This window comes from Trachemys scripta, chromosome 3 (genome assembly GCF_013100865.1).
Source record: "Trachemys scripta elegans isolate TJP31775 chromosome 3, CAS_Tse_1.0, whole genome shotgun sequence".
NCBI lineage: Eukaryota > Metazoa > Chordata > Testudines > Emydidae > Trachemys > Trachemys scripta.
Genome location: NC_048300.1, coordinates 341,920 through 368,075, shown reverse-complemented (window position 1 = coordinate 368,075; position 26,156 = coordinate 341,920). Strand labels below are relative to the sequence as shown.

The 26,156-nt window shown below is 44.1% G+C and overlaps 1 protein-coding gene and 1 long non-coding RNA gene across 2 annotated transcripts in view; one reads left to right on the top strand and one right to left on the bottom strand.

Annotated features, from left to right (window-relative positions):
- The window catches only part of LOC117874086, a 427,235-nt gene that overhangs the window by 200,360 nt on the left and 200,719 nt on the right, over positions 1–26,156 (bottom strand). The window lies entirely within an intron of this gene.
- PROKR1 (prokineticin receptor 1) lies at positions 12,233–19,741 on the top strand. Its single transcript, XM_034763890.1, has 2 exons — positions 12,233–12,878; positions 17,631–19,741. Exons 1-2 carry the CDS (start codon positions 12,400–12,402, stop codon positions 18,325–18,327), a joined length of 1,176 nt encoding a protein of 391 aa, XP_034619781.1. The 5' UTR covers positions 12,233–12,399; the 3' UTR covers positions 18,328–19,741.

Sequence of the window (26,156 nt, the reverse complement as noted above, 5' to 3'; positions counted from 1 at the left end):
GAACAGTCCTATTTTTTTGACTACTGTCTGCTCTTTGCATTGTGAAAGGTACTTTGTAAAGATACATTATTTAAATCTAACATGTTATGAATGGGTAAGAAAAGATACAAATGAGAAAAGGGAGATGTGCCATTTATGTATAAACATTGGTCTGGAAGGTTTCAGAGTAACAGGTCTGGAAGTTGCTGAGAAGGGAGTTGTTGGAAGAATTATGGCTGAGATAAAAATACAGGGTAAAATCGTGGCCCCATTAAAGTCAATGGCAAAACTCCCACTGACTTCAATAGGGCCAGTACTTCACTCCAAATAATGGATAAAAAACAAAAAGTAATTGAATAACAGAGGCAGATAAAATAAGAAGTTGAAGAGAGAATACAAATAAAAGAGCTGGAATGCTTAAAGTAATGGGAAACATTGACAAAGTTAACAAGGAGTCTGGTGGCACCTTAAAGACTAACATTTATTTGGGCATAAGCTTTCGTGGGTTTCATGGGATACATCTGAAGAAGTGAGGTTTTTTACCCATGAAAGCTTATGCCCACAGCTACCCCTACACCCCACTGTGATGTGATAATCACTTCCTTCACCCCCATGGGGAGAGCCTCTACAAGACCTAGGCGCCACTTAAATCCCACAAAATACGGCTCATGCCTTGTGATGATTCACTCCTTAGGGGTGAATTTCAATCTTGGAGAACAAATTGTGAAAGATGACATTGCTCTGTGGGATCCCTAGGTAACAAAATATAAACCAGTTCCTAATCCAGTCAGAAGAAAACCTTTAATCTTTCATTCTAAACAATGAACATTTTGTTTAAAAAAACCAAACTGACTTTTATGGTTGATCATGCAGTATTAAAGCAGGGGTCAAAACTGGTCCATAGTCCCGTAGAAGGGTCTTCCCCCAGCAGTGCCACACATGATGATTTTAGCAAGATGGGCAGCTCTACAAGGTCAATGTCAGTTGCAGTCGCAAACTTCTTTGTCAAATTGATTTCGTAGTCCATTGTTTATGAGAAGTGCTTCTCATTCACAACTGCTGGGTTGAGCAAAGTGAGTGCCATTTTCTTGTGTGACCCTGAAATGCTGAATGGGGAGGAAGAAAATAGGGAACAGAATAAAAGAATTTGGAAGAAAATGTTCTGTGGCAGGTTATTAAATTCTTTTCGGTCACCTTGACCTTCTCATCTTTATACAGTGCAGCTCAGTTCAACTCCTTTTCATTTTCCTGCGTAATCTCCCCATGCTTTGTTGTCCAGTTATAAACCTCAGAAAGGTTGAATGGACAAGAGCTAATGATAGGAGTACTTGTGGCACCTTAGAGACTAACAAATTTATTAGAGCATAAGCTTTCGTGGATTACAGCCCACTTCTTCGGATGCATCCAAAGAAGTGGGCTGTAGTCCACGAAAGCTTATGCTCTAATAAATTTGTTAGTCTCTAAGGTGCCACAAGTACTCCTGTTCTTCTTTTTGCGGATACAGACTAACACGGCTGCTACTCTGAAAAGAGTTAATGATGTTATACTTATTGCCATTTTGCTCTAACCAGTGAGGTCAGTAACCCTCACTGTGTGTCACTCTGCTGTTATTGACCTACCTCGCCCTTAGATGCTCCGTTCAGAAGCAGTCAAACAGTGGTGTGTATGACCCATCAGTAAGTGGATGTGATGTAAATGCCTCACAGGCCCAGTGGTACCACAATATGAAAAGGCAGACACCGAGCAATGTGTCTACACTCAGAGTTCAGGAGTCCCAGATGAATCTTGGGTGCTCCTGGTCGTCTTCAGTGTCAGTAAACTTTCCCCAACAGACGCCTCCGGTGCCCTCTTCTACCACTTGCCGCAAAGCCACACAGAGCGACAATTCCCCACTTAGCTACCTATAGCCTCCCTCCTTATTCCCAATGCAAGGTCACGAGCCCCAGTACTGACAGCCCCATACAGCTCTGGGCAGCAGGGTCCAGCTCCGGTTTGTCCTTCTCGGGTGATCCCTCCCTGGCACAGTGCTCCTCCTGGCTTCTGTCCTGGGATGTTCCCCGTCAGCTACTCTGTCCTTCCCAGGCTTAGGGCAAGTTCTTGGATGCTTCATTGTGTCAAGCCCTCCTGTCTGGAGCTCCAGACACACACACCCTGTCGCTCTCCCTCTCTCCTTGCCCCTGGAACAATCAGCACTTCCTCTGCCTCAGGACAAGGTTTTAAAGGGGCCATGCTCTCTTAACCCCAGGGAGGTTAAAAAAAAGTAAGGGCCTGCTCCTGGAAACTGTCTGCATGTTAGTAGGTCTTACTGAATTCAATGGGACTATTCCTGTGTGCAAGTGTCTACAGAACTGTGTCATAAGTGATCTATGTAGGCCACAGTTCTGCAGACTTGCACACAGGAGCAGTATGGTGAATCGTCACCTATCAAACAACTATATCCCTGTTTTAATAAACAGTATGTAAGCCATGTGTTCTTTTGTACTTTGCTAATAGTAACAACGGCCCAGATTCAGCAAACCACATAAGCAAAGTTCAAGAGACTGGGTGAAATCCAGACCCCCGTTGGGAGTTAGTTTTGGCATTGTCTTCACTGGGATCAAGATTTCACAGAAAGCAGAAGCTATTGCATCTCAGTGAAGTCAATGAGTACTTTGCTGAATCGGGGTCTTAGGGTATGTCTACACTGCAGTTAAACACCCATGGCTGGCCAGTGTCAGCTGACTTGGGCTCACGGGGCTCAGGCTAAGGGGCTGTTTAATTGTGGTGTAGATTTTATGACTTGGGCTGGAACCCAAGCTCTCCTTGTGGGATCCCAGAGCCCAGGCTCCAACCTGACCCCAAATGTCTATACCACAGTTAAACAGCCCCTTAGCTAACTCGGGCTCAGGCTGACAAAAGGCAGCCATAGGTGTTTAATTGTAGTGTAGACATACCCTTAGAGTGTAAGCTCTTTGGAGCCAGTCAATCTTCTATGAGCATGTACAGCACAAGGGTACCATGATCTTGATTGGGACTTCTGGGCACTACTGGCAGCCCCATTGCTTCCTCTAGAAAAGTCAGCAATATATTTATACCTGTTCTACTCCCTGCTTTGTATTAGTTTTCTATAAAACTTCTAGGATGAAATGCAAAATACAGCTAGATTTTACTGAGAACTTACTGTAAGTTCTTTATGGTTAAATATCTAGCCGAAAGCTTAATACAACACAACAAAAATTAGATAAAATCTGATTGAATTTACAGCTTTAAAACAAAAAGGGCAGATCCCACACCATTTCCCAGGTAAATATTAGTGGTAGCATAAAATTATTTTAAAGGTATGAAGTACCACTTCCTACTTTACAGCAGCCACCTTCTACATGGATTTCCACAGAGCCCTATTTAGCTTTACTTGAAAGTTTAAAAAAAAAAAAACTTGGCTGGGGGGGTGAAAGGTTCAAATCTGTAACCTACAGCTCAGAAAATGCGTGTTCAAAATATCATAGTAATGAAAGGAAAGTCACAGGAACACAATCAAGGCTCTGGGTGTGAAACCCAGACCTTTGCCCAGAGCCAGCAGTCTGTAAGTCCCACTTTGGCCCTCCAAATACAGCATAAGTGAGATTTCAGAAGTGCGAAGGCCTTTTGTGCCCTAACCCCTCACAGCCCAGGGAGAGGACAGGCTAAGTGCTTTTAAGCCACCGTTGTGCCCCCCAGATCCTGGGCTGCTTCACGGCCCCTGGCATAACATACAGCCCTCGAGCATGTCTAAGTTACTGTAGCCTCCCCAGGCTGACCTAAGTACCTCAGTGCCATCCAGAGGAGGTCTTCAGGAGGCAGCCTGATTGACATCTTCCACGGTGCCTGCAGAAGACGCTTCCTCTGACTAGTCTGAGTCTTTTAGAGTTCCTTTTCACCATTCCAGCCCCTTTAAAGAGACTAGTGCAGTATGTGGCAGGGAGGATCTCACCCCCCGTAACTATTAACAATCAGGGACTTAGGGTATGTGTACACTACAAAATTATGTCTACCTAAATTACATCAACATACAGCCACCACAGTAATTAAATTGATTTTGCATCTCCACACTAAACTTCTTGTGTCAGCGTGTGCATCTCACTACCAGCACTTGCATTGATGCAGAGAGCAGTGCACCATGGGTAGCTATCCCACTCTGCAACTTGCCACCTTCTAGGGTGTTTTGAGAAGGGTTTGCAATGCCTCATGGGGGAGCAAACGAGTCATTCAGGGGTGACTGTGAACATGATTTCAACATCCCGTAATGTAGTTTTCGCCATCCCATAATGTTTCGTGCTGCTTTTCAAAAGCTCTGCAAACCCATATGGCCACGATCTCTGTGAGAAGCATCAATCCTGCACAGCCTTGCACTATTGTGATGAGTGTTGTGAGCATGGTTGCGTGTGATCCCACAGTTTACCATTGGGATGCTGAAATGCCACTAGTGATCCTGGGAGACGCAGCCTACCCCTTACTCATGAAGCTGTACACCGGCCACCTCAACAGCAACAAGGAGTGTTTCAACTGCAGGCTCAGCAGGTGCAGAATGACAGTTGAATGTGCCTTTGGCCATTTGAAAGGCCACTGGTGCTGTCTACTCATGAGATTTGATCTCATTGAAAAAAATATCCCAATGGTTATAGCTGCCTGCTGAGTGCTTCATAATATCTGTGAAGCAAAGGGGGAAAAGTTCCCACCTGGGTGGAGGTGGAGTGGCTGCCTGCTGATTTTGAGCAGCCAGATACCAGGGCTATAAGAAGAGCTCAGTGTGGAGATATTCAGCTCAGAGAGGCTTTGGAAGACAATTCTAATAGTGAGCCACAGTAATGTGTTGCTTTAATGTGCTCTGCCTTGCATTGCTTTTTTGCACCCCGCTATGACCCTTGTAAGGAGTGTTGTGTGTGTATTAATATAACATTGCATATACACCTCTTGCTGTTCTCTGTGAATGATGTCAGCCCCAGCCATCATAAGTTGTGAACTAATAAAGATGAATTAAGTTTCCCTAAATGGACTTTTAGTCCAAACCCAGGCAAACAGACACATTAATAACTGAATGAAACTTTATAAATACAGGGGAAAGAACCTCTGAAGGGGAAAGAACGGTCATTTCCATTTCACAAACACATACACCAACCATGTCTCTCACAGGTCAGTGTATATGCAGCTGTGAACATCTGTACTCTCCTCCCAGGGTGGAGTGGTGGGGTAGTGCAGTGGTCCCGGACTCTACATGGAATGTGGAAGGGTGGGAGTGTAGGGAGGTCCTGGAATGCAGTTCTCTATGGGCTGCAAAGTGATGTGAACCGGAAGATTAACAATTGTCTCCAACATGCCTGTTTGCTGCTTGAGAAGCACTAGCATCTCCTGCTGCATGTCTCTCTCCTTGACCTGCACCTTTCTCTTCTCCGCTCTATCCCTGGCCATGCTGTCCCCAAGGGTGATCCTCCAAGCCCTGTCCTTGGTATCCAAAGGAGCAGAGGCTTGCAGGATCCCCTGGAACATGTCATCCCACATCCTCTTCCTTCTCCTCAGCTGGCTTAGCAACTTTGCTGGTGTGGACGGAGATACCCTCATTTCCACCTGCAATTGGCCACATTTCCAGCTGCAAAAGATACAGCTGTAGTACTTCTGTGCATTGTGGGAGTATTCACAAGACAAAGGGAAACTAGGTATACATAACTCATCCCCCTTGATCCACACAGTTTGCAAGTAGTACGTTCTCACTTCTTCTTGGGATTCAGAGAGCATGGCGGCAGTCCCAGCGATGGTGTGGGGGCAAGTTGGGGAACAATAAGAAGGGGGAGGTTACTCACGGCCATGAGTATATGTGTGTAGGGCAATTGAACTGAATATTGGCACCGTTTTCCAGTCAGTGGTGATTTTAGCTGACATGTCACTCCTGAGAGTAACAGAGGCTGAAAGGGAACAGCTCCTGCAGATGTCCAGCTGCAGACCGAGGCTGTTTACTGCTAGCTTGTGATCTGCAATGGTGCCTGCTGAAGTAATTGCTGAGTGACATGGGAAAGCATCCTACTGAGGCGGAAAAAATAAGGCAGCCCTCCCTCGAAACCTTCAGCAGAGGATTGCAGACTACATCCAGGAAAATTTCCTTGAGATCTCTTCAGAGGATTTTCAGGACATCCTGGTGCATATAAACAAACTGTTCTGCGGGACCCCCTTTGTCTAACTGTACAGGTGAATGAGAAGCAGATAACTCTACCTGTCTTGGTTGTTTCACTACCTCTTCTAGCATAAATACAAAAGAGTAAATCAACAGATGTGTTCCTGCAATTTCAAAGCAAACTACATATTTACCAGAGGTTCCTTCCCCTGGTGAGTTGGACTTTAGGGACTGGCTGGAATGTCCAGGAGTCAAAATCAGATCCTGGCTTGCTGTGCCACTGGATCCCCTGGTTGCTTGCCTCCTCATCATTGTTCACGGCAGGGCCCTGTAACTCCTGCTCCCCCAAAGTATCTACAGGGCTCTTGGGAAGGGGAGGTTGGGTCTCTGCAAAGGATGGCATGCAGCTCTTTGTAAAAGCAGCATGTCTGTGGCTCCACACCAGAGTGACTGTTAGCCCCCCCTTGTCTTCTGGTACGCTTGCCTCAGCTCCTTGGCTTTCACGGGGCACTGCTGTGTCTCCGTCTTGTAGCCCTTCTCCTCCAAGCCCCGAGTGATCAACTCGTAAATATTGACATTTCTACAGTTGGATCAGAGCTGTACCTGCACATCCTTTTCGCCCAGCAGACCTAGGAGATCAAATTCCTCCTGTGTACTCCAGGCAAGAGTGTGTCTGCGGCATGTAGTCGGCTTGGTCACCTGGACAGTTGCTAGGCATGTTCGTGAGTTGTTAGGTGAGCTCTCCACGCTAGGTAAACAGGAAATGGAATTTCAAAAATTTGCATGGTTTTAATGGAGAAAGGTGTGTACCTATATACCTGGCCACTGGGCAGCAGAGTTCAAAACAGTGACCAGAGTGGTCAAGGTGGGGCATTGTGGGACATTTCCCGGAGACCACTAAAGTCAGCATAACACAGTGTCTACACTGACACTGCATCGACCTAAGCCCTACACCTCTTACAGAGGTGGCATTAAGTCCGCGTAGCAGGCAAGTTACGTCAGAGGAAGTGAAATTTTAGTGTAGAAGCTTACACAGTTATGTCAATGTAAGCTGCTTTACGTTGCCTTAATTCTGTAGCATAGACCAAGAATGAGACCCAGCACTTGATTTTTACTTTCCTGCTTGATTTTTAAACCTGTAATTCAGCATCAAGAATGTTGCTATCTAATGAGCAACAAAATATTGCTTAATATTACAATGCTCCACTCCTTTTCTGCATTCTAGATAAGGTAATATTGCACTATTACTGGCAGTTTCAAAGGATTCAGCTTTTATACACACACACAAACACACACAAACACACCCCTACTTAGACTGGCAATGTTAATCTGTATACAGGAGAAGATCAGTGTAAGCTCAAGAGAGAAAAAGGCCAGATCCTAAGCTTATAAAAACTGGCATAGCTCCATTGCTGTAATGTTTTTAGTCACTGGGGACAAACAGATTTACACCGACTGAGGATCTGGACCAAAGGAAAATAAATATTTGGATCCTGCCTTGATTTGAGATCCTATACAATTCTATTTAAGAGATTAAAGCAAAGTATTAATCAGAAGAATTACCTTTCTAATGTAAAGCTCCAAACAGTTCTTTATGCAGTAATAATCTTTATTTGAGTTCATCAAGGTTCTTGTATACGATTTTATGTAAGGATGTTTGATGTCTTATTCCATTGTACATTATAATGTACATTTGCTTTATTTCTCCCTATATTTGTTCATACACATGGCACTGACATTTTACAACACAAAGTTGTAATGCTTTGTGGCAAAATACAGTGTATTTAATTTCATTGTGCCGTATTTGGTTGCATACTTTCAGAACAGTAATAACAGCAAACCATCTTATGGCTTTTGACTTATTACACTGAGTATTATAATTAAGGCCCCATGAAATATTTTACTTGAAATAATAAACGTGTGTGTGAGAGAGAGAGAGAGAGAGAGAGAGAAAGAGGAAGCAATTTCCTGCAATACTTTTGGGAGATCTTATTGTATTATGTTTATATATCATTGAGGACCAGGGATCATCAGTGGTGCTGGAACGCTTTTTATAGTGGGGGTGCTGAAAGCCAGCAAAACTATCCCCAAATTTTTTACCTTGTCCCCCCCTTCCCCTCAGAGCTGAGGCCAGGAGCAGGGCTGTGTCTCCAGGAGTTGGGGACAAGGACAGAGATAAGGGGGCTGAGGCTGGGAGCAGGCGTGGGGCCAGTAGTGGAGTCCCACCTGCAGGGCCGGCAGCTGGAACCCAGTGTGTGGGGCCGGGAACGGGCCAGCAGCTGAGATCCCACGTACGGGGCCAACAGACGGAACCCTGGGTGTGGGGCTGGGTGCAGGGCCAGCAGCCATGATGCGGGACCCTGTGTGAGTGGCCGGGAGCGGGGCTGGCATCCAGCACCCCACACAAAACCTGCACCTATGGGGATTGTATGTAATTCCTTGGGGGTGGAGGGACCACAGCCCTTCAGGAACGGGTGCAGGAGGGGTGATTAGGCAAATTCACTCAAGCTGTAACACTGCTCAAGAGGTAGCACCACCAGATGATGTGCATCTACTTGTTCAAACTGGAATCTCCAGGACCAACAGACAAAGAAAGGACTTTTAGAGAACTATCCTCAGTTAAACTAATTCAGAGTCTTCTTTAGAAGCCAGCAAACAGACAGGACTTTCTGTTGAATGGGGGACCCCAGTCCTTAGGGAAATGTTGGAAGGCCGGACACCTGCCAGAGCTGGATGTTGAAGTCGGGGTGACCTCTGGTAAGCTTTCAGCCGGCATGTAGGTTCTTTTACTGTTTTTATATGTTTTCTCTGTAATGCTTTCCCCTTAAGAATAAATGTGCTTGCTTATAAATGGCTATGTGGTAACTTACAGCAGCTGTCCAGTGTGCTGTTGATAGCCTCTGGGGAGAGAGCAAAGCACAGGTGCTAGGCTGTTCAGACAGTTTGGTTTGCTGGGAATAACATAGTTTAGGCAGGGAACTGCACAGCCTGGAAAAACCCCAGTTAGGAGGGGTAGAGATGTAGGTTTTTGCCCAAGAGAGGTGATGACTGAGGAGCTGGGAGCCTAGAGTGGGTGCCTTGCACTTCCCCTCAACTGTAACTTCTTGTAAGAGATTGGGATCTGTCTGATAGCGCCCTCTTCTGGCTGGAACCCAACTTGCTCTTACTGAGCCAGTGCCCTCCATGGGAGAATTCTACCTGGAACCTTCTCACTGAGTCCAGGGAAGGCAATTTCCAGCAAGGTCAGTTGTGGTTTCTTTTATTTCAAGTCTCCTCAACAAGCAAGATCAAAACTTCCCCAAGTCTGTCCCTCACTCCCCCATAAGTTCCTCAAGCCAAAGTTCCTGGTTCTTACCTCAGAGCCTTTTGATAATAGAACTTCCCCACAGTCTCCTTTCTGTCCATTTTTGTTTGTGGAAGCAGTTCCTCCCAGCAGTAGCTCCAGCCTCTGGCAGGTACTACAGCTACTCCTCTTCATTGCCCGCTCTTCCTTTTATGAGTCAGACAGTTAAGCTGTGGGTCTTTTCCCAGGTGCAGCAGGTGGGGCTAATTAATCAGCCAGCCAGCGAGCTGCTGGCCTCTGACCTCGGTCGAATGGTGTCTCTGATACCTTCACACATGTGTATTTGCTAACTTTCCACAAAAATGCAAAACGTATCACATTAATGAACACCTTGTCACAGCCACATTTTCAAACCCAAGGAGTGGAATTTCTTTTTCAATTTATTTCCCTCCCCCAGTGTGGCCTCGGTGGACAGTTGCTCAAGTTCTCTTCCTTTCCCATGTCTTGGCGATGGAGGACTTGGAAGGCTCAGCAGAATCACAGGAGAATCAAGGCTGCCACCAGTTGCATGAAGGCTGCCTCTTATTTTTCAGCTATAGAACAGCTTCCACAACTGCTGCAGGGCTACCTGACTGCAAGCAGGGGGAACAGCTGCTGAAGGAGCTATTCTGCTATTGCTGTGTCCCAGCAGTGCTTAGCACTCTTCTCAATACCACATCTCATGTCTGGGAAATTGGCTAGGTCTTAGTTTAGATAAGTCTTCCGAGGGTCCCCTCCCAAAGTGGGGCTTGGATCCAGCCCTTCATTCACTCCTGGGGTAAGTAACCACTGACCGACACAAACAAAGATCAAACAGCATGCAGCAACCAGGGCGGCAGCGACATTCCTATTACAAGCTGGGTGACAAGGACAGTGTGTGTGTTCAGTTCAGTAAGGGAGCATTAAAGTAAAATCGGGGCTGTCATGGTATTGTGTACTGCCTCTTTAAAATTACATATGCCCGGCTAGCATCAAGGTGCCTCCCACTAAGAAAAGGCTTTAGATGCAGGCACACAGACAAAGGAGTTCTGCTCCTTGTTGAGCTCCGGGGCTGACACGCTATTCCAGCTCTGGTGATAAAGTGTCATTTATTTAACTCTCTCAGCTGTGTTCCTAGTGATTCTGCCTGAGTTCCAGTGACTGCAACAGGGAGTGACCCTGGAGGCGACCCCCAGAGCATCAGAGACCATGATGAAGATGAGCCCTATCACAGGTAGTCAGTTGTTGCTGGGTTGTCCTTGTTTTAGGAGTTCCTCTGCTATTCGCAGGAAAACTGTTTGAAATATGTATCATCACTTCCTCTGTAAAGCATGTTGTTCAAGTGCACCTGGATTGTTTCTGTTTCTTGTATTGGGATCGGGGGGTAGGGGGCTTGAATTTGCACAGTTGCCAGGCGGCTGAGTGCAGCATTGTATGATGTTGTTGGCTGTTTGAAATGATAATCTAGTTTCTTTGCTGTTCTAGACGGCGCGTGTCATTTTGCAACTCTTTTAGTCCAAGTGCAATTGGAAATGAAAGTTTTGCATGAGAGTTCGTCTCACAAACCCCTCAGCATCAGTGCCCCGCAGCCTGTGGCCAGTTTTGTGGAAAATGCAGCTCAGGACAGCTCCGCTCTGCAGATTGTCCTCTGCAGTCAAAGTAGGGCCTGCTTGATGACATTTGACATTGTGGGGACTTGGTGCTTTAATGCAATGAAGCAGCAGCTCCTACCAATTTCATCCCAGTACTATGTGCAGCTTTGAGCCGCTAACTATAAGTAACTGGAGGGCTGGATCACTTCCAGCAGTGAGTTAAGAGGATTCGAGGAGACATCTCTGTTAGCATTCTGGGCATAAAGCACACATGGGCATGGGAGATGAGGGGGTTGTTTGTATGTGGTGCACTTCAAAATATACAGAATTATTGGAAGTTCCTTTGATATCTTTTGTAGAAATGACAAGAAAAGCGATAGAGGGGGTTTCCTTTCCTTTCAACAATTCTGAACATTTGTTCTCCAAGTCAGAAAGATGTTCCTTTTCATATAAATAAAGTCCCTCTTTGTTGAAGGGGGTCCTCACTCCTAGAGATACATTTGTCCATATATTAGACCTTTCTGATCAGCTCAACCGAGCAATATCGTCAGCTGGTATAAATTGGTGAGGTGCTCATGACTTCAGCAGAGCTGCACCAATTTATACTAGCTGAGGGTTTGGCACTATGTACTCAATTAAATGTTGCCCAAAAGAAATGTCCTAGCTACTCCACCCCTCAGGCGTCCTGGAGGCTCTTATTTAATTAGCTAATGTATTTAGAAGCTAGTGAGGCAGTTCCCCCTCTTTTCTCTTCTGTAATGCTGCCCTTCAGAGACCCCTACAGAGTACAAAGCCTCTGTATCCAAAGGTACATTGGGTGTTTCGCAGCAAACTAAGGTGCCGTGTCCTAACTTCTCACATTCACTCAGCTATATGACAGCCTGTGGGCAGAGAGGCTAGCGGAGGTTTAACATGAATTTCACAGTCCTGCCACATGTCATTTCAGTCTGTGCAAATGCAACTGCCTAATAAATAAAATGCTGCTGCTGAATTAAGATCAAAATCCAATATGTGGTCAGAGTTCACCAGATTTGACAATAATCACAAAGAAATCTTTCCATACCAGGGCACTTTCTCTCCAGGCAGATCTGTACATGCAGCTGCAGATCGCCAGAGGGAAGGGGAGCAGTGCTAATGAAGAGAAGATGCTCTCCCTGCAGCTCAGCAATTTTTTCACCTTTTGTTCTCTATATATGTTTCCTTCTTTTTTGTTTCCATGAAAAGGGGACAAATGTTGCTGATGCTCTTCAGCCTCACAGTGATGAGGAGGAGGAGAAGGTGACTTGCTCCTTGGGGAAAGCATCAGGCAAGCTCTCCTGCCACTTCCTCTCCTACTCACCAGGTGATATTAACAAGATCCCAGAGCCCAGCACAGTTGCCTGTGTGGAAAGAGCAGAGACACCACCATGGGGCAGGAAGAGCACAACACCACCATCAACTTCGCTGCCATCTACAACCTCCACAGTGGCGACTTCACCTCCTTCCGAAATTTCTCCTCCCCATTCAATTTCAGCTACAGCGATTACGACTTGCCCCTGGACAGTGAGGATGATGTGACCAAAACTCGCACCTTCTTCGCGGCCAAGATTGTGATTGGGGTGGCGCTCATCGGCATCGTGCTGGTCTGTGGCATCGGCAACTTCATTTTCATCGCTGCCCTGGCCCGCTACAAGAAGCTGCGCAACCTCACCAACCTACTGATTGCTAACCTGGCCATCTCAGACTTCATCGTGGCCATCGTCTGCTGTCCCTTTGAGATGGACTACTACGTGGTGCGGCAGCTGTCCTGGGAGCACGGCCATGTGCTCTGTGCCTCCGTCAATTATCTACGCACCGTCTCCCTGTACGTCTCTACCAATGCTCTCCTGGCTATAGCCGTAGACAGGTAAGCAGGGGAAATGGATGATTTGATTTATACGGGGAGAGGAAACCAGGGATCCCTGTCCCTCTCAACAGCCAAGGTTTTCAAGTGTTGGTGCCACCTACGTAAGTGGCTTAATATTTAGAGGTGCTGAGCACCTATGGGCCCCATTGATGTCCAGCAGATTTGTAGAAATCAGGCCACTTAAAAGCTTGGTCCTGGGAGGTGCTGAGCACAGATCAGGAATTATTTGATGACATGTTGGGTTGTGGGTTTTTTTTTTTTTTTTTTTTTTTGTCAGTTTTGAGGAAAACTTCCTCAGGTCCAGGATGGAATTTTGGAGAAGAGAACCATCCCAGAATAGCCAAAAGCCTACTCGTTAGGGCACTCATGTGAGAGACTCAAGTTCAAGTCCCTGCTCTACCTGATTTAAAGCAGGGACTTAAACCTGCATCTTCCATATCCAAGTTGAGAGTCCTAGCCACTGGACTATACAGTCACTTTCTCTCAGTCTCCTCTGTGGAAGCTATTCCACTTTTCATATATAATTACATATTCATGTGGTCAGAGAGAGACTCTCTCTGTAGTCCACTGGTTAGGGTACTCACCTGGTGATCACTGGGCAATTGGCTATTTTGGGGTCTTGGTCTCTCTTGTAAAGGATTTCAAAACGTCTAGTTTTCATTCTGATGTGGAAAGAAAATGAATGGCAGCACTTCAAAAAATGTTATGAACCAGAATTCTTGTTTTCCAGCCAGCCCTATTGAGATCCCACCGCTGCCACTCAATCAAGCACTTGGCAGCACTAGGCTGGACATTTAAATATAGAATTAGGTGCTAAGCTTTAAGCATCCAAAAATCTGCTCTCTGGGTCTAAATCATCCATAACTCACTATCCTCTCCTATTTATTTATTTCCACAGTTGACACTGTCACATACCAAATATTTTCCCAGGCAAAGGACTATATCAAGGTCCTATAGGAACCCATGTGGACATCGAACCAGAGACTCTTGCATTTTTCATGACACCTAGTTTAAGCCCTAGTTCCAATAAAGGAGCCTCTGTGAACTGGGTTCTGAGTCCCTGGGTGCCTCACCATGCTCAGATCCCACACAATTTGCTTCACTTTGCATCCCTGAGACCTTTGTATGGAGTTTCTCTCCCTGTAGGAATTTTTAAAATATAATCACTGACTTCACATCAGGTGGCTACTGCTCTTTCCTACCACTTTTTGTTTTATTGGTCCTGTGCACCACTGACTCACTCAGATACCTGGACCCAGCTTGACGCCAAAGTTAAGTCTGTCTCAATTGACCCATGGAAGGCAATCACAAAAGACTGTTTCCAGGCAGAAAGATCACACAACACCAGTCATTCCCTACACCACAGTGCCACATGACTACCTTTGAAGACTTAGGACAGCTCCGGCCTTGGCTACACTTGGGACTTCCCAGCGCTACTGCGGCAGCGCTGTGAGGGACGAGTGTAGTCGCGCCACAGCGCTCTCTCGCAGCACTGTATGTACTCCACCTCTCCGAGGGGAATAGCTTGCAGCGCTGCGAGCGAGCGTGCAGTGCTGCAGGCTCTGATTACACTGGCGCTTTACAGCACTGTACTCGCTGCGCTCAGGGGTGTGTTTTTTCACACCCCTGAGCGCAGCAAGTTGCAGCGCTGTACAGCGCCAGTGTAGCCAAGGCCTCAGTGTATTAGTGTTATTGTGCTTTTCCCTTAATATTTGCAATTTATCCTATTTCCTTTCTATGCCATTTTTAGCTATAACTTCAGTTACGCAGTTTGGGGGCCTGATTCTCCTCTCATGCCAATTTAACACTGATTTAACTCCACTGATTGTAGTGTAGTTACTATTGATCCAGCCTCCACTGAAATCAATGAGAGTCTTTCCATTAGCTCCAGTGGGAACTGGGTCAAGCCTTTTCACTGGCTTAAGTAGAAGATGAACCAGCCCCTATGAGCCAGCTCTTCGGCTGGCGTAAATCGGCATAGCTCCAGTGTAGTCTATGTGCATCAGTTCAGGAGCTGGCTTTATGTCTTTGTTTTGAGCATATTACTGTTTTCTATTTGATTTAATTGTTCTTAGATCATAATGAATGGTTTGGACAGACCTATTCAGTCACCTCCTCTGTCCCACCAACTCACACAAAATTGTTCCCAAGCAGACAGTAGGAGGTACTTGTCATCAAGTCCTTGTGCCTGCCAAAAGCATGGAGAAGATTTTCCAGCATTACTCCCAGTCCATCTACTAAAATGATCCTGAAAAAGAATTTTAAAAAAGTTATTGCAAAACCAAACCACAACATTTATATAAATCCATATTCAATTTTAAAGCCTAAGTGTTCTCTATTTTTGTAAGAAGGTGACTTTTTTTTTTAAATTGCTAAAAGCTCCTTTTGCCCAATAGCAATTAATTAAAACCCCTGTGGTTATTTCTGTGAGTGGGCAGATGTCGGTCTATAATTCATTCATATCTCTTTTGCACAAAATGGTTAACTGAAGAAGAAGAAATTGCTAATATTCAGATACAGAATGTGCACATTCTGTTTATCTGAGAGCTTGGATAATCATGTGATAAGCAAGCTTAAGATGCACTATTTAAAAAGCTATTTCAGGAAAACATTTTTTCAGTAAGATACTCTAAAGTACAAACATTCATATACTTAGTATTCACTATTTTTGGAACAAAGTTCTGGAGATTTGGCAATACCGTATGTTGACCTCTCCATTTTTTTCTGGCCAACATTTTGAGCCCATCCTGCATCCCTGGGACATCCTAGATGGAAATAATTCATATGTAGTATGACGTGCTGAGACATGTCAAGGCAGTTTCGTGCAACTCCACTGGTGCAATGCTGCCCTAAAGGCAGCTTAGCTGGCCACAGGCAGATTCCCCCTAACACAGAAGGATCCTCAGGTAATGTAGATCTGCCATAGCTGCTCCCATCTTCCACTAGCTCCCCAGCCACAGCCAGTGCAGAGGATATGGCTGGGGAATGGCTAGAGCATTCTTGTAACCACACAATCTCCAGCTTCCATAATGGCAGCCATGATCACTTAGTGCAATTTGGAGCAGCCTGAAGAGTGCTCTACCATGTGCAAGGAGATGGTATTAGGGCAGAGAAGCCCAAGGATCAAGGGAACAGGAAGGTGGCTTAAGTCACCTTTGTACCTATGCCTCCTTAGTTCTGCCAGCACTGAGAAGCTGGGCTGGTGTATTCTTCTGTTTTACTGGCATTTATTTAAAATGGGGAACTTTTCATTTGGTGGAAAGAGAAGCAGCACTCAGTTAATAATAAAAATATACAGTTGTCCATTCCATTGCACTCCTATGGGGGTGAGCACTTTTGCCATTCCATGGGACCTTGTCTGTACCAAGAAGATCTTTGAGGTATGCATTTGAACCCCGATGGGGCACCCAAGTAACTTGACTGACATTTCATTTATTTATGAATGAGTGATCCAATTATATATATTATACAGGTATAAAATCCTTCTAACGAATGATAAATTGCACTATTTTAAACAGTTGTTTCACCTTGATGTGGAATACAAAACTACAGCAAGCTTGGGAGGGTAGACACATTTTGTGAGTACATTTGATCAAAATATTCCTTATGTGGAAAAGAAGGTTCAAATCTTCTTGTGCCAAATTGTGCCCTCAATTAAGCAGAACTCCCCATCAAGATCTGAGTGAAAACAGATGGTATAATATGGCCCCTTGTGCCTTTTTAACTTAATTGAGTCAATAACATTTGATTCATCTTGCATATAAAATACTAAGATTTCTCCTTAGCTTTTGTTAACTTCTGCGTGGTAAATGGCAGCAGCAAATTGATTGCAGTCTTGTAATAATTAATGAGTGCAAGCAGCTGAGGTCATGCTAAGTAATATGGCAGCTAAATCGGCATAGAAAATGTAAGCTCCTATTACCAATAGTCTCTTGCTACACACCAAACAAAAATCTACATTAGAGTAAACTGCCAGGCTTTATGTATAAAGCCCTTTATCAATTACATGAAAACATCCTGAGATGTAAATATTTAAAAGCATCAGTAGGTCTGATTTCAATTCAACCCTTTACTACCCTATAAAATATTTGTGTTTCCATTATTTTAAATGTCTTTACACGGAGATTCAACGGTAGTAACTGTACCTTCCCTAATCCTACACGTTCAAGTACTTCTCAGCCAAGGAATGTATTTTCCTCCTTTGTCCTCTAAAGATGTATTACTGTGTGCTTTCAATTCTCACACAGATGCATGCGCAGCTAGTCCATTTAAGAACTACACAAATCAATCTCTGTGTACTGTATCTGTGTTACCTAATAACCCTTAAAAAATGTGTACAGCTTCTTTTCATCCTCTCTCTCATAACTTGAGATCAGGGTTAAAGAAAGAATGTTTCTATACTGATAGGAAATTAAGCCATGATTTTTAAAAAACAGGAGCCTAAAACTTAGGCTCCTAAATCCATACTTAGGCAAAGTGCTGAGCAATAACAAGGTGGCCAGTACTTCTGGAAGTCCAGCCACTCAGATGCTTATTTATGGATTTATGAGCCTAATTTTAGGCTGCTTCATTTTTGACTTATCTTCATCTCTTTCTCCCTCAAGAAAGCAAATGTCTGTCAAGTTCTCCCTTTTTAAAACAATGACAATTTCTGTCCCCTCCCCAGTAAATCACCCTGCTTGGATTCAGAAATGTGCTTTAGTTAATAAGCTTTCCTGACTTTGTTCTGAGTGTGTTATTTATCTTTTGTAGGTATCTGGCCATTGTCCACCCACTGAAACCACGTATGAATTATCAAACAGCTACTTTCCTAATTGCCTTGGTCTGGATAGTCTCCATACTCATTGCGATACCATCTGCATATTTTGCTACTGAAACTGTAATATTCATAGTAAAAAATCAGGAGAAAATTTTTTGTGGCCAGATTTGGCCAGTTGACCAGCAAATGTATTATAAATCCTACTTCCTCTTCATTTTTGGCATTGAATTTGTTGGACCCGTAATCACAATGACCCTGTGTTATGCCAGGATCTCCAGAGAGCTTTGGTTTAAAACTGTCCCAGGGTTCCAGACTGAACAGATCAGAAAGAGGCTCCGGTGCAGAAGAAAAACAGTCATGGTACTTATGTGTATCCTAACTGCCTATGTCCTCTGCTGGGCCCCATTCTATGGATTCACAATCGTACGTGACTTTTTCCCCACTGTCTTTGTGAAAGAGAAGCATTACCTTACAGCCTTTTACATAGTTGAGTGCATTGCCATGAGCAACAGCATGATCAACACCATGTGCTTTGTAACTGTGAAGAATAACACCATGAAGTATTTGAAGAAGATCATGTTGCTTAGGTGGAGATCTACATATAACGGCAGCAAATCTAGTGTAGATTTAGACATTAAAACTAGCGCAATGCCTGTCACAGAAGAGGTAGACTGCATAAAATTAAAGTAATCTCTTGTGGTTCTATTGTCATGACATGTATATTCCGTGGGGAGAGGGGGGTTGCCTCAGAAAATTCTCTTTTTCTGTGATATGTACTAATGGAGAGAACACTGGACTATGAGTCAATAGACCATGACTCTATTCCTGACTATACCCGTGACCTGCTGTCCCAACGCTCTTTGCCTCAGTTTCCCCATCTGTAAAACTGGAACACTGACACTTCTCTGTTGTAAATCCCTTTGAGATTTAGGAATGGCAAGTTCTATATAAGAGCAAGGTTGTATTATCTGGGTCTGAAATTCCCCCATCTCTCCTAGCAATGATGCTGAGAATTCCCACCATTTCCCTTTAACTCTGGGTGTGACCTTTGACCGCTTCCAGTCCATCACCCTTGCCTTTAAGGCACTCATCCTTCCCCCCACACCTCCTCTCCACCTCGCTACGGTGGGAAGCAAGGCTTTGCTGCTTTATGGTACTCCTTACCCTCTCAAAATGTCCTGACTCCTTCAAGTGCCCAAGTGCCTAGCAACCTACTGACATTTCAACCCCACACAGCCTTCTGATCCACAGCATAGTCCCTTGCCACCAGGCCCATTTTCTACCATTTCCTGCTCTAGCAAAGACTCTGCGTCCTTTACTGTGGCATCCTGTATAAAACACTTTGATCTCATCCCCCTTTGTACATTTATGCAGAATGTTACTTTGCTCTTGGGTACTTGAAAAATGGAATGGCTCCATTTTCCCGCTGGCACAGAGGTGTTCCTCCTCGCCTGCTTAGGGCCAGATTCTGTCACCATCATACTCCAAGAGCAGGCCCATTCATTTCAATGGGACTACTTTCTGAGTAAGGAGCTATTTAGTGGTTAAAATTCACCCTTGTGCACATTGCCTAAATTCCACATATGTCCTTAAAATAGGGTTCAAGTGGGACATTTATAGTTTATAGGGTTTGTGCTGGCACTCTGTAAAAGGGTGTATTTCACCCACTGTGAGTAAGAGAGATAGAATCTGGCCCTCAATGAACCTGTCACTGATTTGCTGTTTGACTGTCACTTGATGTCCGTGTAAATGTAGCAAAATCATGCACCTGCAACATGTCCAGATGAATTCTGTGTGATCTCCTTCAATTCCATCTTTATCATTCCATTTTTGTATAGCACAAGGATCAGTGTTTCTTTTAATTAGTAACTGTGATTATACAGATAATGTCAGTGAAGTACATTCATTTAAGCCCCAGTCATTACACTTCATGAATTTTCATGTATTGAAATCAAGGCTTTTCTACTGAGCTGCAGAATGCTTGTCATTTTTGTGTGTGTGATACTGCCTCCCTTTGAAGTAAACCGCTTTTGTAAATTCGTCTATTTGTGAATTTAAAGTGAGCAGAAATGTCTGTTACTTAATAAAACAATAAATATGGGAATCTGAGCAGCATTCAAGATTATTTTTAAGAAAATTGCTTTTCACACTCAAATTTTTTTACATCAAAGAATGGACTAAAATGTCAATAATCCCATTTTGGTAGCAAAGATCAGTGGTGATGTGATGGGGCGGAGAAGGCCCAGAGGCCCCTGCTGGAGGTCTCAGCGTCCTGTCACAACGAACCCAGGAAAGGAGTAGTGGAGCTAAGTTCTCCAAGCTGCCTAGACAGACTGCACAGGAAGCAGCCAATCTGGGGAAGGCTTCAAGGGGCTAGCCAATCAGAGGGTTGCAGGATAGTATAAAAGGAGCTGCAGTGCAGATCAGAGTCAGTTCTTTGTTGGAGTCAAAGGAGTGCAGATGGTGCTCCTGGCTGGCCAAAGAGAAGTACAGCACCAAAGACAGCTCAGTGCTGGGAAGGTCTGGGGGAGCAAGAAAGATCTTCTGGCTGGCTGCTGGGCCTGAACACAGAAGAGCCCTGAGGTAGGGTTGATGCATTGGTGAAGGCAGGGGCCATGGGGAAGTGGCCTAAGGAACTGAAATCAGTTTAGTGAGAGCAGTGATTCTCAACCGATTTACCTTGTGGGCTGCATATGTGGGCCACATCCACACTATATATACTACCTGTATGGCCCTGAGGATATCACACGAACCACAGCTGTGTGCTGATTGGGGCACAAGTGGCCTGCAGACCATGTGTTGAGAACCACTGAGTTAAAGGGATTTGAAGGTGCTATTCTTAGGGTCCCTGGGCTGGGACCCAGAGTAATGGGTGGACCTGGGTCTCCCCGCAGTTGGACAATGATAAATCCCCAGAAGGGGATTTGGGGCCAGAACAGACCAGAGTGGGCAAAAAGTCTCCAGGAGGAAGCCCTAGGAGCATGGCCTCCTACCAGGGCCAGGAATGCTTAAAGACTTGTTGGACTAATACCCCAAAAGGGGGTTGTTTGAATTGTATTCCGTACAGACTGAGAGTGACTCAGCCAGAGGGCTGAGTCACTGGAAACTACCAGAGAAACTGCCAGAAGAGGTTACCATCAACAGAGAAGTGCAGATACACCCGACCAGAAGCGGAAACTTGCAAGAGGTGGATGCCATGCCATTACAGGTGTGAACAATTATGTCTAATGGAAGTAATATAGAATACAGAGTTTAAGGCCATCTAATCTGACTTCCTGTATCACAGGCCACCAACACCCCCTAGCACCAACATACTAAACCCAACAACCAAAATTAGACCAAAGTATTATAGCCTACAGGACATAAACTATTGTGTGCCACATAGAGAATAGGAGGGGCCAAAATCCTTGAGGCCCCTGCAATGGCAAGGAATTGATAAAGTGAGACATACCCATATAATCCCAGCAAGTGACAAACATGTCATGCTGCAGAGGAAGGCAAAAAATACCCAAGGTATTCAAATTCTGCTATAATTATCTGCACTTATTAAAGCCTGAGTGCTATAGAGGGTCTTACAGCCATGTTCACATGGTTTTAGTATGAAAACTTATTAAACTCACTTTTTAGAGTACAGTTTATGACTTAGAAATGTATTAAATCTATTTATTTCACAGACCTGCATAGAAATCTGAAGGGATGGGGATTGTTTACTTACTAACTAAAAACCTGAGGGCTACCATATTATGTTTATAGAATCAGACAATAAGGCCAGAAGGAATCATCCAATCATCTAGTCTAGTGATATTCAGAACTCAGTGGGTTCAGGAACCAAATTAGCAATCAACATTACCCAAAAGAGCCACAGTAGAGTGAATTAATTGTTTCATTCACACTATAAATTTAAACAGTGTGACCAAGGAAGTATTTAGGGTTTTTGTGTGTGCGTGTGTATAAAATATTCTCAGAGCAAAATGACCAACCAAGTATAATTATTATCCTGAACGGTTAATAATTAAAAATCAGTGTTTTAATATCAAGAGCCACAGGAGACCCATTAAAGAGCCGTTTGCAGCTCGCAAGCCTCAGTCTGAGTAGCACTGATCTAGTCTGACTTCCTGTACATCAGACACCACCAACACCACCTTGCACCTGAACACTAGGCCCAACAACGTCAGTGAATTCTGGCAGGTAGTGCATCCCCTCTGAGTGGGCTCCTGGAACCTTCAACCAAGACTGCTAATGACAGTCTTCTGGGATATTTGCACTGGAAACATTCCAGAAAATCCAAGCTGTGACCATACTTACCCCGGCAAGAGGAAACAATCATAGGAGGGGTAATTTAGAATCTCTGTACCTGTCTCTTGAAGGTATTATTCAAATGGTGAAGTTCAATCAGTCAGGGCTGGGGGAAGACACAAAAGCCAACTCCCAAATTCTGTATCCAATCCCTAGCATAAATTGGAGCAGATGGAGTTGAAAATTTGGGTTACATCAGAAGCTTCAACCTTTACTGTGGAGTAGTTACAATAGGACAGAGTAAGTTCTTAACCCATAATTGTTCCAGTGCGGGATCCAAAAAGATATCTTGACCACAAATTTATATTGATTTAATTACTTAGGGCTTCTTTACATAGTGGGGTAACGAGTCACTCCTTACCACTGGGCACTTGTGTTTAGTGTATCTGTAACCACTGAGCCAGGATGCTAGGACTATGCCTCGAACGCAATAAACCTGACTAAGTGCCTTTGTCAACAAACTGTGCCTGAGGTCTTTCTTTGATTAACATCAAGGTCTGCTGAATTAGCAGGCTGCACTGCACACTGGAGCGCCAAGGACAAGATGCACTGAACAGTGTTACCAAAGTAACAACATTCCAACCTTCTACACTTAGAGGCATTAGGGACCCAACTCCTCTTGAAAGTCAATGGTAGTTGGGTGCCTTATTCCTATAGGCCCCTTTGAAGATCTCAGCCTGGAAACTTTGCTTAGAAAAGTTATGTTGATTTACACTGACACAAAAAATCTGGAAAGTTCAACTGGCCAAACATCTGACTCTCTTATTTAATTCAACTCTTTAAGCAGCTAACTCTGTTGTAATATGGTTGTAATTCACACTAGATATAAATCTGTAGTGACTCCCTTTATTATAGTGAAGGTACTCTTGATTTACAATGGTGTAAATGTGAACAGAATCTGGCACAGTCAGATCTTTCTCTGCTCAGACTGTTGGTGTTTTTTCCAGCAGTACTTCTTTGTATACAAAACACTCTACAGGACAGAATAAAACTAAATTACTTAGATAATTTTTTAAAAGGATATAAGCCAGGCTGTGAATTTCTACAATGTAATATTGGATCTCATGTCTTCATGCTACATGCACTAAGGAAATCTCTATTTGGTGGAAGTAAAACACAATCTATACCAAATAAGTACAGCTTTCCAGCATCTCATGTCACTAGTCTGAAATGACAGAAAGCATCTACATTGCCATGCCTGTAATACATTTTTATATTACAGTACCCTCTGCAAAAAAGTGCCTAGTATAACACTTTGCGATCAGTCATGCTGATGGGTGAGCTGAAAGTAATAATTTAAGATAACTGTAATATCCAATTATTCTCTCTCCCATTGGTGCAATTGTAGGGAAGACGATGGCACAGAAGAGTGCGTATTTGAATTGAATACTTGTTAGAATGCTGTAGCTTTTAAACACTGCTTCTAAGGATAACCATTGGTGTGCAGAGAAGTGGCGCAGTATCTCAATGCCTCTATCAATTGATGACATAATTTGGGGACATAGGTCTTAGTTTAGGGCACGTCTCCACTGCAGTAGAGATGTGACTGCAGCCCAGTTAGACATACCTGCGTTACCTTTGATCTAGCTAGATTGAACAACAATAGCAACGGACCCGAGGCAGCACAGGTTGTACACGCCCACTTAGAACCTCAAGGGGCTAGTCCAAACTGCCGCAGCTTATTGTTATTCAAACTAGCTAGATCAAAGGTAGCTCAGGTATGTCTACAGGTGCTGCAGTAACACCTCTGATTGCAGTGGCCACCCTTAGAAAGAAAAAATATTTCCTCCATAGCAACTGAATCAGAGGTAGCTGATGTCCTAAAATAAGCAGTGGGGCTGCTGGAACCTTCCACCTCACACACCCCATTCTTCCCCTGGGGATTGGCCAAATTTTGAAATGCTAAAATTGGGACACTGGTTGGGGGTGATCAATGAGGTATCATGGGGAGGGTACCACCTCTTCCCTCTCCCACCACAATGAAGAACTAGGACACTTCAGCAAATGGTGAGTGGGAGAATAAATATTCATCCCTTTGAGACCTCATCTCTTTTTTTTCCTTCTTCCAGTCATGCTCTAATCATCTGTTCATAGTGTCTTCTCCCCTACACCCTTCTCACACATATTCCATACTCTCCCATTCTCCACCAGTAAATGTAAAGAGTTGCACAGAGGAAACCATTTCCATTGCACAACAAGTTTGGTCCTATAAAACCCTGGAACAATACTACCTATTGAGTGCCATGTACCAGCACATTGCCTATTAATTAAACAAATCCATAGAGCACTCTCGCAACATCCACCCCCTCACACATTTACTCACCCAAGTCTCCTCCACTTAAGTCTACCATTCCAGCCCATTTTCCCCCTCCTGTTTCAAAAACCCACTTCCCCCACAACTCCCCTCAGCTGTCTCTGTTGTGCAGTGGCCTATTATATTCTGTTGTCTAAAGTAGGTGAAATGCAACAAAAGCCTATTAGATATAATTATTGATAAAATGAGAGTTTGTGGCAGTAAGAATGGTATAAACTGGATGGATTTGAGATAAAATAACTGATCTGGGGTCTGGTAAGATCATAGATTGGCATAATAATGAGCTGACGGATTTTAGAAATGGAAAGAAATGTTTATAATTGTGATCACTGGCCATATGTTTTGATTAGGTAATCTTGATGCAGTGAGTTTGCCACCATTTTCTGACCTTCCAATTTTCAGTGGCCCCTTGGGAACTTCCTTAAGGTAAGCTCAACCTCACTATCATGGCCATTACCTTCCTGGGGCCCTCGAATATACTATCATATCATTAGGCCTTCATTATTCTGATTAGACCACGCGATCTCCAATACGAGACAGCTTCTCTTTTTCACCATCTGGAAAGCTTGTGCCATCACTAATGTAGCTGTGCAACATCGATCACCACCTGCCTTTATTATCACTCCTGGGTGTTAACAAAAGTTTTGGATCTACTCTGAGGATTAGTTAAAAGGGTGTGTGTGTGTGAGAGAGAGAACAAAAATAAGGAACTTAAACCTTACAAGAAAGGGGGGGGGAGGTAAGTTGTTTAAACTCCGGGACTAAAATAGCCTTGACACAGTGTCCCTTCTACTAGGCAACAATTCATGCATACTATAAGTATACCAGATACCCAGCCATCTGGATAAACCAAGGACACATTAATGTGGTCTGACTATATTCAGAATAGTCTAGCTCTCAGTACATGCAGCATTTGCATCTGTCCTCTTTACAGCTGCCTCAACTTAAACTATCTCAGTGCAAAAGGATCTTTACAAATGTCACCAAGCTTTACATCCGATTACATGCTATTTAGACCTAAATCAAATACTGATACTCATGAAACAGTACAATTTTTCAAACATTAATTAACACAAATATTTCAATCATTTTTACAGTAGGGCAGGGCTGACAAGGCAGTGTTCAGATCTAGAACTGGATTACGTGTACACCAAGGTTCATTGTTTGGGTTCAAAGATAAACCAGGGTAGTGTTAGTTTTTGTGCTGGACGGCCCCAAACTACCGGAGAAGTCTGAGTACCTGAATGGCAAAGATATTACTGAAAAGGTGTTGCCACGTAAGGCACCCTTTCTGTTAGGTGTGGCTAGATAACCGCAAGAGTCCACCTTTGCACTGAGTTGTCAGGCTGGGCTGGCAGGTCCAATGGACAATTTACTGTCAGATGCATGACTCTTGTCCATGTAAGCACTGATAAAAATCTCCACACTCCTTTTTCTGGACCCAATCCTCCAAAGCTACATCTTGATCCTTCTGCCTTTGAGGGATTGATAGTTAATTGGAGTTTTGCTACTGACTTCAAGGGGAGCAGGAGCAGGTCCTTGTCACATTCTCTGTCTCAAACAGAAACATGAGACACAATTAGAGCCCAATCCTGCCAGGTTCTCAGAGCCTCCTGAAGGGCTCTCAACTCCCACTGAAGTTAACAGAAGTTTAAACTGCCCAGCACCTCTCAGAGGCATCCATTGCCTTGCACAACGGGGCCCCCAATAACCGCAGAGATATCCCAGGCCTAAACAATTATACACCTGAAAGAAAAACACAGGATTCTTACTCTGGGTTGAAATATAATTTAAAAAACCTGTATTAACTCTCAAAGAAGTAACACCTTTTCCCATAAGGGTATAAATGAACCCCATCTGGGAAAGCTTCTTTGTGGAGGCCTTATGCCCTAAGGGAAGAATTTTCTCA

Coding starts and splice junctions, on each gene's coding strand:
- PROKR1 (XM_034763890.1), top strand. CDS start 12,400: ATGGGGCAGGAAGAGCACAACACCACCATCAACTTCGCTGCCATCTAC. Junction 12,879..17,630: donor CTGGCTATAGCCGTAGACAG/GTAAGCAGGGGA, acceptor TATCTTTTGTAG/GTATCTGGCCATTGTCCACC.